Source organism: Arvicanthis niloticus, chromosome 6 (genome assembly GCF_011762505.2).
Source record: "Arvicanthis niloticus isolate mArvNil1 chromosome 6, mArvNil1.pat.X, whole genome shotgun sequence".
NCBI lineage: Eukaryota > Metazoa > Chordata > Mammalia > Rodentia > Muridae > Arvicanthis > Arvicanthis niloticus.
In genome coordinates, this window is record NC_047663.1 from 1,780,418 (window position 1) to 1,796,990 (window position 16,573).

Consider the following 16,573-nt stretch of genomic DNA (forward strand, 5'->3'; position numbering starts at 1 on the left):
GCTGGCCTAAAACTTGCAGAAATCTTCTTGTCTGTGAGTTCCGCCGCACGCCAAAGTTGGCTCCCAGTTTTGATTTCTGACAGGAATTTCATTCTCGCTGGTCACCTGAGCCTCAGGATGTGTGGAGGAGGTGGTTACACTAGGTGAGGTGACTTAGCAGATGCAAGGAGGTCTCCAAACTGGCAAATTCTCTGATCCTCAGCTTTCTTCTCCTCCAGTGGCGTCTGGGGCAGGGAGAGGTTCTTAATGGTCTTCTTCATGGGGTGCAGCAGCAAGGGACTTTACAGCAAAGCCTACCAACCCTGTTAAGTAGCAGTACCGCCTCTGACCTACATGTCTCCTAACATCTGCGGGCTCCCGGCACAAGATGGGGAGACTCTCCGGCGGGCTGAAGTCACACGTCCGATCCTTCCTGCAGGTCGACCCCGAAAGCCGGGCCTTGGGCCCCACCTGTCCGCTCCTCGCAGAGGCCCCCCCTGCGCCGCTACTACCGGCCCCTCGGCGCGGAGCCCTGTGTCCGCCGCCGCTTTGATCCCGGGGGCCCCGCTGGATAAAAGTCTCCGGCGGCTCTACGCCAGCGCCAGAGAGGGAGCGCAGCGCAGCCGGGCGCACCAGCGGGAAAGAGCAGCTCCAGCAACTACGAGGACCTACGGTGAGCGCAGGACTCTGGGCGGTGCGAAGTGTGCGGAGGGGGCGCGAGTGCGAGTCTCCCACGAACGCACTGAGCTCGGGCGCGGGAGGGAAGGCCCCAGCGGCTCCAGGTGGACGTTCGCACCCTGCGCCCTGACCCGTCGGGCCGGGCAGCTGCGCAATCCGCAGGGCGCCCCCGGTGCGGAAAGGCCTCTTCCTCCCGGCCCCCGGGGCGCTCCGAGGGCGGGGGCAGTGGCGCCGAGCTGGCCGCGGAGAATGGAGTTGCCCCGGGCCAGCCCGGCCGCGCTGCCCCCCACGGAGCCGGGCCCGGAGCGCCTCCGGCGGCCGCAACGGGTTAGTCCAGGCCCCTCCGTCAGGCTTGTGGTTTGGGAAGAAAAGGCTAAGCCTCCGCCAAGAAAAGAGTGAGCGCAGCCCCCTCCCCCCCGCCGCGCCCGGGCGGTGGCGGCACTTCTAACGCGCGGGCACCCGGGCTGCCGCGGCCCCCGCAAACTACGCCCAGCTCGGCCCCCGCCGCTCATTGGCGCGGGCCCGAGCCAGCGCACCCAGAGTCTGCATTGCCCTCGGCCGGCTACGCGCGGAGCCCGAGCTGCGGAGGCCGGTGGCGCCCGACTCCAGAGCCTCGACGCCGAGAGCCCACTCCGCCGTCCGGGGCAGGGACAACGCGCGGGAGCCCGGGCGGAGGAGCAGCAGTGTCTTGCTCGCCCCCTGGCCCGGCGCCCCGAGCCGCCGACGCCTCACGGCCGTCCGCTCTCCGCAGGTGGCCCCAGGCCGGAGTGACATTGCCATGGGCGGAGAGGTGCGCGTGCTGCTGCTGCTGGGCCTGCTGCACTGGGTTGGGGGCAGCGAGGGCAGGAAGACCTGGAGGCGCCGTGGCCAGCAACCACCCCAGCCGCCGCCCCCGCCGCCGCCCCCACAGCGGGCTGAGGTGGCGCCGGGCGCCGGGCAGCCGGTGGAGAGCTTCCCGCTGGACTTCACGGCAGTGGAGGGCAACATGGACAGCTTTATGGCGCAAGTCAAGAGCCTGGCACAGTCCCTGTATCCCTGCTCTGCGCAGCAGCTCAATGAAGACCTGCGCCTTAACCTCCTGCTGAACACGTCGGTGACCTGCAATGACGGCAGCCCCGCCGGGTAAGGCCGGCGCTGGGCAGGACCCCGGGAGGCTGTCAACCTGGCTTGGCTGGCCCCACCGGTGCTCCGCGCCTGGCTCGCAGTCATCCCATCACTGGTGACGCTCGCATCCTTTGCCTCCCTGCGCGCGCACAAACGCGGAGACTGCACTGTACCCTTCCTATTTTCAATGGCTGATCTGATCCCTAGAGGAAAGGGTTCCCACTCGGGCAGTCTAGAGCTGCTAGCCCTGGGGAGAGCCTGGCTTGGAGCCTCCCAAAGCGGGGGAGGGGGCAGCTCTTGAAGCTCTGGTCCGAGGCCAACTCAGGTGCTGACCTCTTGGCCACCGTGCACCCGCCTTTGAAAGTTCAGGTCGTCGGACAGAAAAAGAGACTGCAGTCCCAGAGTGGCCATGTCTCCAGTAGAAAGAGGCAACCCTGAAGGACAGGAGGTTTCTGTCTCAGGGTTCCCTCTGTGCATAGCAGATTGGCTCGGGACAGTCAGGAATCCGAGCACGGGAGCAAGGAGTAGGGTACAAGAGGGACCGAAGGCTCCAGGTGCTGCATTCACACAGGCACTCAGCTTTGAAGTAGCAGAGAACACAGATAAAGCTGGGAGGTCAGAAGGGTCTCTGGATGCGCACGCGCTCAGTTGATCCATGTTAGTCTGGGCCTTAATAGGAGGCTGTAGCACTGCCTCGGTGGCTCCTGCAACTCCTCCTCGCTGCCCTCCTTAGCACTACGGGTTCCTGGGCCTCTAGCCCTGGCATATTTCTCATTATTCAAGTGCCACTGCGTGCTCGAGAGTGCACCTCTTCGACAGTCACCGGTGCCAAGGTTAACGCGGGTCTCATGCGGGGCGGGCTGTGGGAATTTTCCACGGACCACACGACCCTCCATCCACCCACCCGCTGTCGCCACCTCTGGGGAATCAGTGGGGTTTCACCAGCTTGTACGTTCAGTTTGCGATTGGCGGCGGGCGCCCCCGCGCGGCTGTGGTGAGCTCCCGGCAACAGGTGGAATGACCCTTTCAGCACCGAAGTGGGAAAAGCGGGTTGAGGATTCTGGTTTGGGGATGAGGGTAGAGAAAGAAAGTGGCTCAGGTATCCCCACCTGACCGCATGTTTTGTGCGCCTTTCCTGCAGCTACTATTTGAAGGAGTCCAAGGGCAGTCGACGGTGGTTGCTCTTTCTGGAAGGTAGGATCCAGGGGCTGAGGTGTGGGGCAGGAGGGGTCTTCTGGACTCGTGGAACGAAGCCTGATGCCTGTGCCTGCAGGCGGCTGGTATTGCTTCAACCGGGAGAACTGTGACTCCAGATACAGCACCATGCGGCGCCTCATGAGCTCCAAAGACTGGCCACACACACGCACAGGTCGGCAGCACAAGACCGGCTTGGTCTGGTGGAAGTGGCAGAATAGTCAGATTCTCCTAAGTAAGGTCTTCTAGGAAGGACCCATTTACCCCTGGAACCCCATCCTAGATAGACCCCGAGTCACTAAAACCATGGAGAGCTCCTCTTGGTATGATAGCTAAGTCCGTCCATCCTCCCATCATTCCCTACCCGTGCACCTCAGGCCAGGGCTATCAAGAAGCAAGTCCCCATACCTGCATATCCTCTTCATGTTTCCCCCAGGTACTGGTATTCTATCCTCCCAGCCAGAGGAGAACCCTCACTGGTGGAATGCCAATATGGTGTAAGAGAGCATGGGTTTCCCTTGGGGGGGGGGTCGTCATTCCTGGGAGAGTCTTTCCTGGAGTGGTTCTTCCTATGGAGTACTTTGAGTGTGGGGATCCATTCTTGGGAGCTGGCCTTTGTGTGTGGATCATATTTGGGGTGGTCTTTAATAGAGGGCTTGGTTCTTCCTGGGGGTGACGATCCTTCTTGCAGAGGTCCTTCTTGAGGGTCTTATCCCAGGCAGCGTTTTTCTCGGGGTCTTTCATGGTAGATTTGGGCAACAGAGGGCCATGGTGGGCTCACCTGATCCCCTGTTACAGCTTCATCCCCTACTGCTCCAGTGACGTTTGGAGTGGGGCTTCACCCAAGTCTGAGAAGAGTGAGTCCCTGGCTTCCCAGCACATTAAGACAGGGCAGGGTGGTGAGACTTGTGGGAAATATAGACTTTCTCAGCCTGTTTGTAGCATGCCTTAGGGTTCATGCTTGTCTGTGGCTCACCTGGCCCCTGAGGGACCTCCTAGCAGGGCCTTCTGCCCTTGATCCTCATCACCCCTCCCCCAGCCAACCTCATCCCCTACCCCATCTCTGGAAAGAGCCCAAGCCCATCCTCCTGCCTCATGGAGTAGGAGACCTTGCCCTGAGTTTAACTTCACCTAAAGCTACCCCTTCTCCCTACAGATGAGTATGCCTTCATGGGCTCCCTCATCATCCAGGAGGTGGTACGGGAGCTCCTGGTCAAAGGGCTGAGCGGGGCAAAGACGCTATTGCTGGCTGGAAGCAGGTAAGCTCGGTGGGCCCAAGGGAGGAGGACTTTGTATGGAGGGAGGAAGGGGCTGTTGTGGCAGCTCTGGAACTTGGGTGGAGTGGAGTGTGTGTGGGAGAACCCGGAAGGTAACCACCTGCAGGCCTGGAATCTATCCTCACGGAGCCCTGCTGGCTCCAGCCTTCACTGGAAGTTCAGCCTCATTTGGGGCAGCTTAGAGGTCTGCCCTCAGAGTGTTCTGTAGCTGGGAACTGTTTAGAGAATGCTTCTGGACTCTCAAGATTGTTGGGCTGCAGCCGCCTAGGTAGTGGTCAGGTGTGCTCTGATGTCCCTTCTTCAGGATGCAGTGTCGGGGAAGGGTGGGGTGACGCCAACTGGTCAATGACAGTGTTCCAGTAGGAGCACAGAATGCGTGCTTGAGTGGATGAGGGAGCCCGATACACTGGAGTTTATCTTCTTCTTCAGATAAGGAAACTGATACAGGAGGAGAGGGAAAGGAGAGTCAGCTCTGTGTTCTGGCTGTCTTAGCTGTGGGCCAGTGCTTAGAACTCTACCAGTCCTCTGCCTCCAGACCGTGAGGGAGACAGGTCCCTGTGTCTTGCCCATGGACAAGCAACATGGCTAAGTCAGAATGCATTGTTCAGAGGCAGTGTTTCCTCAGGACTGGGGCTAAACCAGCTCTGGGTGGACAGCAAGCACCCCACCCCAGCTGCCTGGCCTTATGTCTGGCCTTCCCTCAGCGCTGGGGGCACCGGGGTGCTGTTGAATGTGGACCGCGTGGCTGGGCTGCTGGAGGAGCTGGGCTACCCATCTGTCCAGGTGCGGGGCCTGGCTGACTCAGGCTGGTTCCTGGACAACAAGCAGTACCGAAGATCAGACTGCATTGATACCATCAACTGTGCACCCACAGAGGCCATCCGCCGTGGCATCAGGTGCCCTGGGACGGGGAGCCCAGCCCCCACGCCAAAACCCTGTCTAGCACAAAGGGCCTGGGGTGACGTAGCATCTTAAGGGGAGGAGTGCCCCAGGATCATACAGTCTAACCTATGATTGTGCTGCAGGTACTGGGGTGGAATGGTCCCAGAACGCTGCCAGCGCCAGTTCAAGGAAGGAGAGGAATGGAATTGCTTCTTTGGCTACAAAGTATACCCGACTCTGCGCTGTGAGTGGCCAGTTCAGAGGAGGCATTTGGGAAGTGGTGGGGTATCCTGAATTGTACACCAGTCCTGAAATTAGAGAGGCTGGACCAGAGACCTTATACTATTCCACAGAAGTAGTCATGCCTACAGCAGGCAAAAACAGTCGTTCCTACTTACTTGGGACTGTCCCTATTTTAGCACCAAAACTGTTGGTTCCAAGCAAACTAGCATCACTTGTAATGGCATCAGAGACAAACCCACATGCTTCCTTTCTGTATTTTGAGGCTACCAAATAGTTCCCGCAGCCCCTTTCCAAAGGACAGTGGGAAGTTTTTTTCTTTAGAAAAAAAGAAAGGCACAGGATCTTGAGCTGTTGGGAGCCTAGCTAGTCGAGAGCCTGCTAGCAGCAGGCTAGGAGGTGAAACCCAGACGCAGGTCAAGCTGTGCCTCACCCTCCTCCCAGGCCCAGTGTTCGTGGTACAGTGGCTTTTTGATGAGGCTCAGCTGACCGTGGATAACGTGCATCTCACTGGACAGCCGGTTCAGGAGGGCCAGTGGCTATACATCCAGAATCTGGGCCGAGAACTGCGCGGTACACTCAAGGATGTACAGTGAGTGTGTGCAAGGAACCTGGGCTGGGTGGCTCATGACGTAAAGATAGAGGTCTTGAGGCCAGGCGTGGTGGCACTTAAGAGGCAGAGGGAGGTGGATTTCTATGAGTTCAAGGCCAGCCTAGTCACATAGTGAGACCCCTGCTAGATAATAAAGAAATAAAATAGAGGTTTCAGACTGCGGTCATAAATCATCAGGTATTGTGCTTGCCTAGAACATACAAAGCTGTGGGTTTAATACCCAGCACCACGTACACCCACTATGGTGATGCCTGCCTGTAATCTCAGCATCTGAGAAATAGAAAGAAGATAAGAAATCTTATCTTGGCTACACAGCCAGTTTGAGGTAGCCTGAACTATATGAGACCCATGCTAAAAAGAAAGAAGGAAGGAAGGAAGGAAGGAAGGCAGGCAGGCAGACAGGAAGAAAGGAAGAAAGAAAGAAAGAAAGAAAGAAAGAAAGAAAGAAAGAAAGAAAGAAAAAAGAAAGAAAGAAAAGAACACGGCAGACAATTTGTGTGCTCAAGATAGCCTCCTGGTACTGCCCAGCAGACTCTGGCTGGATGAGGTGCACATGAAACAGGTTTGGGAAACCCAAAGGTCAAGGGTCGGTCAGCATGGAGCATGTGGGTACTGGAGCCAAGGCCAGGGCAATTGAGAAGCTGGCCAGACACAGCAAAAGGAAAGGCTGCTTATCTGGAAAAGCTTATGCTGTGGGTAGGACTCAGGCTGATTGTCTGTCTCCCCACCAGGGCCAGCTTTGCCCCTGCCTGCCTGTCACATGAGATCATCATACGGAGGTCAGTATCTCCTACAGGTTCTGGGTAGTTTACATACATAGTACTAATTCCATACGCCTCTTTAAGCCCCTCCTAAACCAGTAGATGCCTTTTCATGAGACCCTTCTAGAGGCTCTGTATAAACTGTTTCTTTCTGGACCCTCCAAAGCTACTACACCAGCTGTATGGCTGGACAGAAATGTAGCCCCAAACAATGACAGCAATGGTTTTGATGACCTGCACCTGGGTTCTTTCTACAGCTATTGGACAGATGTCCAGGTGAAGGGGACCTCACTGCCTCGGGCACTGCACTGCTGGGACCGGAGCTTCCATGACAGCCATAAGGCCAGCAAAACCCCCATGAAGGGCTGCCCTTACCACCTGGTAGACAGCTGCCCCTGGCCCCACTGCAATCCCTCATGCCCTACCATCCGGGACCAGTTCACAGGGCAAGAGATGAATGTGGCACAGTTCCTCATGCACCTGGGCTTCGATGTGCAGACAGTGGCTCAGCAGCAGGGGATGGAGCCCAGCAAGCTGCTTGGGATGCTGAGCAGTGGGAACTAGAGGCTCCCTGCAGAGGAGGTGGTACTGAGGGGCTGGCCCACTCGCTGTCCCAGGGTGACTCACCTCTACTTCTAGCCCCTTCTGCCTCTCCCAGGATCCACCTGGGTGTGGGTGCCTGATGCCTGTCCTCTTTCACTGCCTGGCTAGAGGAGTGGTCTGCCCTGAGCCCAGGGACCCTTCCCACCCCATATCTGTTTCCCTAGTCCCCAGCCCAGCCTGGGGAGGGAGCCAGAAGCAGAGCAGGCACTGGACCCCTGAACCTCTCAGACAGCCCCTCACAGCCCCCAAGTGATCATGTTCTTTTGTATTATTTTATAAAGTGACCTTTTTTATTACTTTAATTTTTAAAGAAAAATGGAAATTAAGAAATATATGATGGATGATATTGTTTTGTAATGTATTTTTTCTTAATAATTAAAAAAAAAAAAAAGATAACAGAAGCTCACCCTGAGCCTTGTTTATTTGAAGAGCCAGGCCTCTCATTTTGCATGCGTTCCTAGGATAGCATGGGGCCAGAAGAGGGACCGGAGGGAGTCTAGCCTCTGACGCCTTCTTGGATGTTCACTAACCTCTACTTCACATGTTAGCCCCCTTCCTAAGGAGGCCTCATTCACTCATTCATTCATTCATTCATTCATTCAGCAGATACCTTGTTCCCATTATTTGTGATTACAGTTCATCTTGGTTTTCTTTCTTTTTCTTTCTTTTCTTTTTTCTTTTTTTTTCTTTATTGAGACACAGTCTCTGTATTATGTAGCTCTGGCTACCTTGGAACTCATAGAGAGCGGCCTGCCTTTGCCTCCCAAGTGCTGAGACGAATGGCTGATACCACCACACCAAGAAAGCTTTTCTTTTTAGAATTATTTTATGCATATAAATGTTTTGCCTGTGTGTATGTATGTGCACAGTGTGCATGCCTGGTGCTTACAGAGGTCAAAAGGGCACCAAGTATCCTGGAACGGGTGGGTTCCAGGAAGATGGCTTATGCCTGGTGCTTACAGAGGTCAAAGGGCACCAAGTATCCTGGAATGGGTGGGTTCTGGGATTACGACTTAGTCTGTAAAATGCTCAGCACACAGACACAGACATAAGGATCAGTCAGGAGTGGTGGCAGACTCCTTTTATCCCAGCACCTGGGAGGCAGAGGCAGAGGCAGGTGCATTTTTGAGTTCTGGGACAGCCAGGACTACACAGAGAAACCTTGTCTTGAAAAACAAAAAAAACAAACAAACAAACATAATGACCAGAGTTTGTTCTCTGGCACCCATATTAGAAACTGGAGCTGGTGGCATATATTATATGTAATCTGAGCTTGAGGGAGACAGAGAAGAAAAATGGATCCTTGGGCTTGTTGCCTAGCAAGCTTGACCTAATCAAGAGTCCCAGGCCCCAGTGAAAGAGAGATTCTATGTCAAAAAGAACATTAACAGGGGGTGGGGCTCACCTTTAACCTCAACACTAAGGAGACAGGCAGGCAGATCTCTGTAAGTTCAAGGCCAGCCTGGTCTTCAGAGTGAGTTCCAGAACAGCCAGGGATGAACATAGAGAAAAACCTGTATTGAAAAAACAAAACAAAACAAAACAAAAACCAGGAAATGTATAGTTAGATTTCACATAAGGGGCCAGAGCCATGACTCAGCAGTTAAGAGCAGTGCTGTTCTTCCTGAGAGGCAGTGGTGGGTTCCCTGCACCCACATAATGATGCATCTGTTACTCCAGTTCCAAGTCTGATGCCCTCTGCTGGTTTCCAGTGGCTGCTGCATGCACATGGTGCACATGAACCCAGATGCTATTCTTGGTTGTCAACTGAACTCCACGGGGAACTGACTAAAACCCAAGTGGCTAAGTACACTGTGAGAATCCCCTTATTTGTTGAGACAGGGTCTCTCTGTGTATCCTTGGCTGTCCCAGAGCTCACTCTGTAGACCAGGCTGGCCTCTGCCTCAGGGATTAAAGGCATTAAAGTGTTGAGATTAAAGACATGAGCCACCACTGTCTGCTATGAGAGTATTTTTCTCACTTAATTCATTTGAAGCGGGAAGACCCATTTTTAATTCAGATCTTTTGAGATGAGAAGATCTACCTTTAATCTGTGCACACCTTCAAACTGCTCTAATAAATTTCACATATGTAATTTTTGGTTTTGGTGTGGTTTTGTTTGTTTGTTTGTTTTGTTTTGTTTTGTTTTTTTTGAGACTGGAGTTCTCTGTATAGCCCTGGCTGTCCTGGAACTCACTCTGTAGACCAGACTGGCCTCGAACTCAGAAATCCACCTGCCTCTGCCTCCCAAGTGCTGGGATTAAAGGTGTGCGCTACCACTGCCTGGCATATATGTAATTTTTAAAATAACAAATACATAAATAAATAGGCCTGAAGACCTAGGCAAACACTGCATCTCAGTAACACATGGTGTGTTTAGAGAATCTCATGAACAAGTATCTTAGATCTGATAGCCAGTATGTCTCCATTTGCAGAGTATACTGCCCATGAGAAGTGTCCATGATGCAAAGAATCCTGGCTCATAAGAGGACACATAAACAGGATACCCCCTACATCTTTATGGTCGACCTCCATATGAGCCAGATATGCAGTCACAAATGTTCACAAAAGACCAAGGATGTTCCCTCCTTGGTCTTCCTGCTAGAAGCTTAGACTCAAGTCCTGCGGCCCACACTGAAGTACAGTCTGTCAAGGCCTTGGCTTGGACTCTTGAGACACCAGTGTCACTGTAACAGGGCCCCAGACCTTAGCACAACAGACTCCATAATGGATGTACCATTCAGGCTATAAATCTCAGCACCACCTGCCAAAACTAAAACAGAGAGACCTAATCCATCAAAGCCCATAATCCTGAGAAAGTCTCTAAATATACTAACCTTGCATTTTGGCTTCTGTAGCTCCACTTCTGGCTAACTGTTCTTTTTAACTGACGTTTGTCAGCCCAGGACGTGGTTTTTGTGCTTAAAAACTCACCCTGAGAAAGGCTTGGGACTGCACTGGGATCCCCAACACCCAGTGCAGCTGCGAGCCAGCTAATAAAGACTATCTATTGGCTTAAACCCATGTTTGAGAAGTCTCTGGTGGATTCCCCACTACAGTCACAAAGTACAAAACAAGGGGGAGGCCCATTCCAGGATAAAACATGGTGAGGCAGGACACTCATGTGCAAGGTCTAATTCCTGATCAGATGTGAACAGACAGGCTTAGCAAGGTATCCCATGTACCTTGGGAATAAGTGGGGAACTTGAACACGGTATGTTTCAAGTGATTGTCCTGAATTCCTTTTGTATTTTATGTGTGTGGATGTTTTGCCTACAGTTATGTCTGCACCATATGTATGCCTGGTACCAGAAAATGGTGTTGCATCCCCTAAGACTGGAGTTACAGAAAGTTGTGAACAGTCATGTGGGTGCTGGGAATCAAACCCCAGGGTTCTTAGATAGCAGGCGATGTTCTTAACTGTTGAGAGATCTTTCTAACTCTCTGTCCAGAAATTTTTGAGTGGATTCTCTAGGGGAATAACTCTGTGCTCAGCAGATGCCTGTGGACATATTAGCAGAATTAATTAATTATGAGAGCAAACCACAAAGTATTAACAATTCCAATTGGGCTCAGCAGGAAAGCATTTTTCTGGTATCAATGAGGCTCAGTATTCTGTCTACAGCCTCACAAACAAACCCAGTCTTGGTTCTAGAGGAAAGGCATACAGACACTGTTGGGCCATTTTTTTTTTTTTTTAATCTCCTGTAGATTTAATATTTTCCTTTTGTCAGTTGAAGAGAATGAAGATCTCTCAGCACATAGTAAATATGATTGACTCTAGGTAAAAAAAATATCTTTGTATTTTCCTTATCTTTTCTTTTATTGACTGGACTTGAGCAGGCACCAATTTTGTAGTTGCACATTTATTTTTTCACAAAGAAAAAACTTAAAAAGAGGGGGCTGGGGAGATAACTCAGCAGTTAAGAGGAGGAGGAAAAAGGAGGAGAAGAAGAAAAGAAGAAGGAGAAGGAGAAGGAGAAGGAGAAGGAGAAGGAGAAGGAGAAGGATAAACTGTTCAATGTCCTTCTGAGATGGCTCAGTGGTTAAGAGCAGTTGCTGCTTTTGCAGAGACCCTCTGGGTTCCATTCCAGCACCCATATGGTGGGTAGTTCACAACCATCCACAACTCCAGTTCCAGAGAATCCAATACCTTCTCACTTCCGTGCACATGGCGCGCACACATACACATAGGCGTAGCACTCATATACATAAAATAAGTAGATATTAGAAAAGAAAGTTCTGGGGCTGGAGATGGCTCAGTGGTTAAGGACATTTGCTGTTCTTGCAGAGGCTGAGTTTCGAGACCCACATGGTGCTTACAACCATCTCTGGGCTCACAAAAGATGCACACACAAAACACCCAGTCATATACAATAAAATAAAAATTCTGACTTCATCTTAATTTAATATTTATTTATTTATTTATTTTTTGAAGCAGGGTTTCTCTGTGTAGCCCTGGCTGTCCTGGAATTGTAGACCAGGCTGATCTCAAACTCATGAGATCCAACTGCCTTTGCCTCCCAAGTGCTGGGATTAGAGACATGTGCCATCACCACCCAGTTTAAAATAATTTTTTAAGTAAAAAAAAAAAAAGTTCAAGGTCATCCTCAAGTATTTGGTAAGTTTGAGGTTAGCTTGGGCTGTGTGAGACCCCGTCTCCAAATTAATTAATTAATTAATTAAAGAGAAACCAACAAAGGCAGAGTTGATACGGTATCTCTTCTTTGAGGCCCCCTCCTACTCTCAGAAACTCTTTTTCAATGTTTTTTGTTATTTTTCTTAATAAACCTATTTTTGTTCTGCTAAAAGATAGGAAGCCGAGTAGAGCCAGAGCAGATGACACAGGTCTATCAAACAACAACAAAGGCTCATTTGCTTTTTAGAGCCCCCACTGTTCCTCCACCTCCCTGTACTTCCCCTAGCAAACTAGATCCAGAGGTTGCTCAGTGCCTCAGCGGTGATCCCCAGAGGGCGAGCCCCTGCTCGCTGTTCTCGCCCAGCCCCTCCCCCACACTATACTGACCGGACTGACAGATGCAGGTGCGTCAGAGGCAGGAGGTGGGCGTCTAGCATCCAGAGGCGAACTAGTAGTCCGGACAGGGGCTCTTTGTGGGATGCAGGAGTCAGATGTCCCTCAGAATGGGAGCTAGCATGCAGACTGCTATTCCCGGGCTCTGATCAGTCTGTTTATTTATAGCGCTGGGGGGAGGGCTCCCAACACAGGCAGCAGAGAGGTTGCTCTGCTGCAATGTCACTGTTAACACTGCCATTGCAGACTGCCAGCACCTGCTGTTGCCGCGGAAGACAGAGGTCTCTCAGCTGGGCAGACCCCCAGGGTAGCTGGGCACAGGGTGAGGCTGGGAGGGGGAGAGCCTGATGGGCAGCACCATGGAGCCCCCAGGGGGTGCATACTTGCACTTAGGCGCTGTGACCTCGCCGGTGGGTACAGCCCGAATGCTGCAGCTGGCCTTTGGCTGTACCACTTTCAGTTTGGTTGCTCACCGAGGTGGTTTTGGGGGTGTCCAGGGCACTTTCTGCATGGCTGCTTGGGGCTTCTCTTTTGCCTTCTCAGTCCTGGTGGTAGCCTGTGAATTCACAAGGCTCCACAGCTGCCTGCGCCTTTCCTGGGGCAACTTCACAGCAGCCTTCGCCATGTTGGCGACGCTGCTGTGTGCCACGGCCGCTGTCATCTACCCTCTGTACTTCACCCGGCTGGAGTGCCCACCTGAGCCCGCCGGATGCACGGCCCGAAACTTCCGCCTGGCAGCCAGCGTCTTCGCAGGACTCCTCTTCCTGGCCTATGCTGCTGAAGTGGCCCTGACTCGGGCACGGCCAGGTCAGGTAGCCAGCTATATGGCTACAGTGTCTGGGCTCCTTAAGATCGTCCAGGCCTTTGTGGCCTGTATCATCTTTGGAGCACTTGTCCATGAGAGTCGCTATGGGCGCTACGTGGCCACACAGTGGTGTGTGGCTGTCTACAGCCTGTGCTTCATGGCTACAGTGGCTGTGGTGGTCCTAAGTGTGATGGGACACACAGAGGGCCTGGGGTGCCCGTTTGACCGCCTAGTGGTAGTGTATACCTTCCTGGCTGTGCTCTTGTACCTCAGTGCTGCTGTCATCTGGCCAGTCTTCTGTTTCGATCCCAAGTATGGGGAGCCAGGACGACCCTCGGACTGCCTCCGAGGCAGCTGCCCCTGGGACAGCCAGTTGGTGGTGGCTATTTTCACCTACGTCAACCTGCTCCTCTACATCGTTGATCTTGCTTACTCCCAGAGGATCCGTTTCGTGCCTACCTTGTAGCCTGGCCAGTGATGGCCTACCCATCGCCTCTCTCTGACTGAGAGCACCTACAGCTGACCAAGGTGAACTAAGACATAGGGAAGGAAGAGGGAGGTTGGGGGCTCAGAAGATTCTGCTTTTGGACATCTAGCACACTAAGGGGGTCAAAGAGGAAGGACTGAGGGGCAGGAGGCCCTGGACAAGGAAGAGGGTGACTAATGACTCTCAGTCCTCTGGTCTCCCTGTTTCTCAGTTTCCTAGCCATCGTTGGGCTTGGTAGCTAGTCACCGTACCAAATGGGGACATTTTGGAGCAGATACTGTTGTAATTTATTGTGCAGATGGGAACATCAAAGCTAAATGAACTTCGGAGGTGGGCCAGTATCAGTGTCTTCAGATAGCATTTAGCTGGGATAATATAAGTTAGAAATCAGGCAACTTCCTGAGGTTGGAATGAGTGAGAAGCAAGCCAAGAACACCAAGGCCAGGCTATTGGGAGGAATGTTGGAAGCTGGAGCCTCCTCCTTGACTGAACCCACAGAAGAGTCTCTTTGTGGATGGTTGTGATCGTTTGTAGAGAAAGCCGGCACCTCTCATGGCTCTCACCCGTGTCTAAGCGCATCCCAATGGCCACAGCCATTCGAAACAGAGAAAAGACTGTGTTGCGGTTCCCAGGTAGTCCAATGTCAAAGGTCAGCACCAGAATCACTATAGAAAGAAGATGATCTCATGACAGCAATGGGGTATCTGTCCAGACACCTAACACAGACCACGACCGAAAAGCTCCTGCCATGTCTACCATGGGTTCTGGCAGGCTGGCTTAGTTGGCAGCATTGAGTCACAGTAAAGAGCCATCTTGGAGCTGCCACTGGTTCATGGAGCTTGGTTACTGGGCCTCCATTCAAACATCTGGCTAGCCAGCTGTTCTTGAACACCAGGACTTGCTAGCCCCAGTATTCTTCGGTCTCAAGCCAGCTTCTCCTATGCAAGAGCCCAGACTGGACTAGTCCTGGGAGGCGCCTTTCACCCCATCAACCCACTGCCCTCAGTTCCTCCAGCAGGAAAATAAAAGTGGGTGATTGTTTTCACCTGGCCTGCTACCTTTCCTGGCTACCCACAGGAGGCTCACTGGAGTCATTTCTGTTCAGGGCCTAGGGTGGATTGCACCACTGAAGCTACCTTCTCACTACACGCTCTGAGAGAAGGCCTAAACCAAGTCGTTGTGAGGGAGGGAGGATTTGTCCTTTGGGGTACTTTGAGTCCTGGAATACAGCCAAGGCTGAGCCTTGTCTGAGCTTTCTGACAAAGGGACAGGTCAGGGTGACTCAGAAGGCCAAACGCAAAGGAAAAAGGTCAATGTTGGCTCATTCTCTTCTTTCTCCCAAGCACCCAAAGCTCTATACTGTGGTCTTCAGGGCCCAGACCACAGGCAGGGGGGCTGCTGCACTCTCTGGGCAGTAGAATCAAGAACATTTAGACTTTAGGTTCTGAGCCTGGCCTTGTGTGGCCCTTGCTGGCCAGCTGGAGAGGGCACATTGGATCAGCCAACGAACTGAGTTAGGGCCAGTGTCTTTTACTGGGATGGGCAGACATAGGCACCGTCTAGGTCTGCAGGTTTCCTGAGTGATTAAAGTGTTACGCATCAAAAGACCAAGATGTCAGGGACTATGTCAGTCATGTTCATCCTGCCTAGAGAGAGACCCTGCTTTTATTTATTTATTTATTTATTTATTTATTCATATTATACATGTGTGATATAGGTGTGATGGAGACTCTAGAGTCACTAGAGTCCGTGCAGGTCAGAAGCCCACCCTGTGCAGTTAGTTTATTTATTCTGGCTTACATGGGTTCAGGAGAACCAACTCAGTCAGGTTGTTAGGCTTTTGAAACATGCTGTCTTCCCTACAAAGCCATGACACCTGCCTTCTGTTTTCCCTTTTTCTTTTATTCTGCCTCGAGACAGGGTTTCACAGCGTAGTCCAAGCTGGCCCCTCCCAGTGGACATCCTTTAGTTTTGACTTCCCTAGCAGTGGGATGACAGGTGTGTGATACCTCACCAAGTTTTGACTGATTTTTTTAATTCTTCTTCTTCTTCTTCTTCTTCTTCTTCTTCTTCTTCTTCTTCTTCTTCTTCTTCTTCTTCTTCTTCTTCTTCTTCTCCTTCTCCTTCTCCTCCTCCTCCTCCTCCTCCTCCTCCTCCTCCTTCTTCTTCTAGATTTATTTTATGTATGTGAGTACACTGTCACTGTCTTCAGACACACCAGAAGAGGGCACCAGATCCCATTACAGATGGTTGTAAGCTACCATGTGATTGCTGGGAATTGAAGTCAGGACCTCTGGAAGAGCAGGCTGTGCTCTTAACCACTGAGCCATCTCTCTACCCCCCTTTTATTCTTTTACTAACCAAAACTCTGAACTATAGCATCCTATCTAAGCCCTCAGTGTTCTCACTGTTCAGTGGCTTTCTGCCCCCAGAATCACATCCAACCTAAATTTCAGAGGTCCTAGAGAAGGCAAAGGAGAGGGCTAAGACTCAAGAGGAAAATGGAAGAAGGTTTCTGGGTTTCCCTAGACGACAGAACTGTCTTTCTTTGGTGTTAGGAATGTTGCTTATTATCACTTGGAGAAAAGCATACGTTTAAAAAAATTTTAGTTTATTTTATGTGCATAACTGTTTTTGCTTGCTTGTATGTTTGCTCACCTTTGCATACCTGGTGACCGAGGAGTTCAGAGGGAGTGTCAGATCCCTAGAAAGAAATTCTGGATAGTGTTAGCTGCCATATTGGTACTGGGAACAAAATCCAGGTCCTCTGCAAGAGTAACATGCTCGTAAGCACTGAGAATTCTCTCTAATCCTGAAAAGTATCTGAAGTTGGGAGCTGAGTTTGGGAAACTGAACTTCTAGGCTTTGTGCATAGGTTTGAGCTGTCAACTTGGCACACGTTATCCAGTTCTCTCTCT

The 16,573-nt window shown here is 51.9% G+C and overlaps 2 protein-coding genes across 3 annotated transcripts; both read left to right on the forward strand.

The window, feature by feature from the left end:
• Positions 1 to 239: 239 nt before the first annotated feature.
• Positions 240 to 7,737, forward strand: Notum (notum, palmitoleoyl-protein carboxylesterase). Of its 2 annotated transcripts, none has more exons than XM_034508073.2 (12): positions 240 to 652; positions 1,409 to 1,779; positions 2,903 to 2,955; positions 3,035 to 3,130; positions 3,392 to 3,452; positions 3,754 to 3,812; positions 4,112 to 4,214; positions 4,937 to 5,128; positions 5,258 to 5,358; positions 5,799 to 5,946; positions 6,699 to 6,746; positions 6,986 to 7,737. In XM_034508073.2, exons 2-12 carry the CDS (start codon positions 1,436 to 1,438, stop codon positions 7,290 to 7,292), a joined length of 1,512 nt encoding a protein of 503 aa, XP_034363964.1. In that variant the 5' UTR covers positions 240 to 652; positions 1,409 to 1,435; the 3' UTR covers positions 7,293 to 7,737. The 2 variants fall into 2 exon arrangements, with proteins under 2 accessions (XP_034363964.1, XP_076791429.1); XM_076935314.1 differs by lacking the exon at positions 240 to 652 and adding an exon at positions 659 to 984.
• Positions 7,738 to 11,786: 4,049 nt separating this feature from the next.
• Positions 11,787 to 15,316, forward strand: Myadml2 (myeloid associated differentiation marker like 2). Its single transcript, XM_034508074.2, has one exon. It carries the CDS (start codon positions 12,711 to 12,713, stop codon positions 13,632 to 13,634), a length of 924 nt encoding a protein of 307 aa, XP_034363965.1. The 5' UTR covers positions 11,787 to 12,710; the 3' UTR covers positions 13,635 to 15,316.
• Positions 15,317 to 16,573: the final 1,257 nt, after the last annotated feature.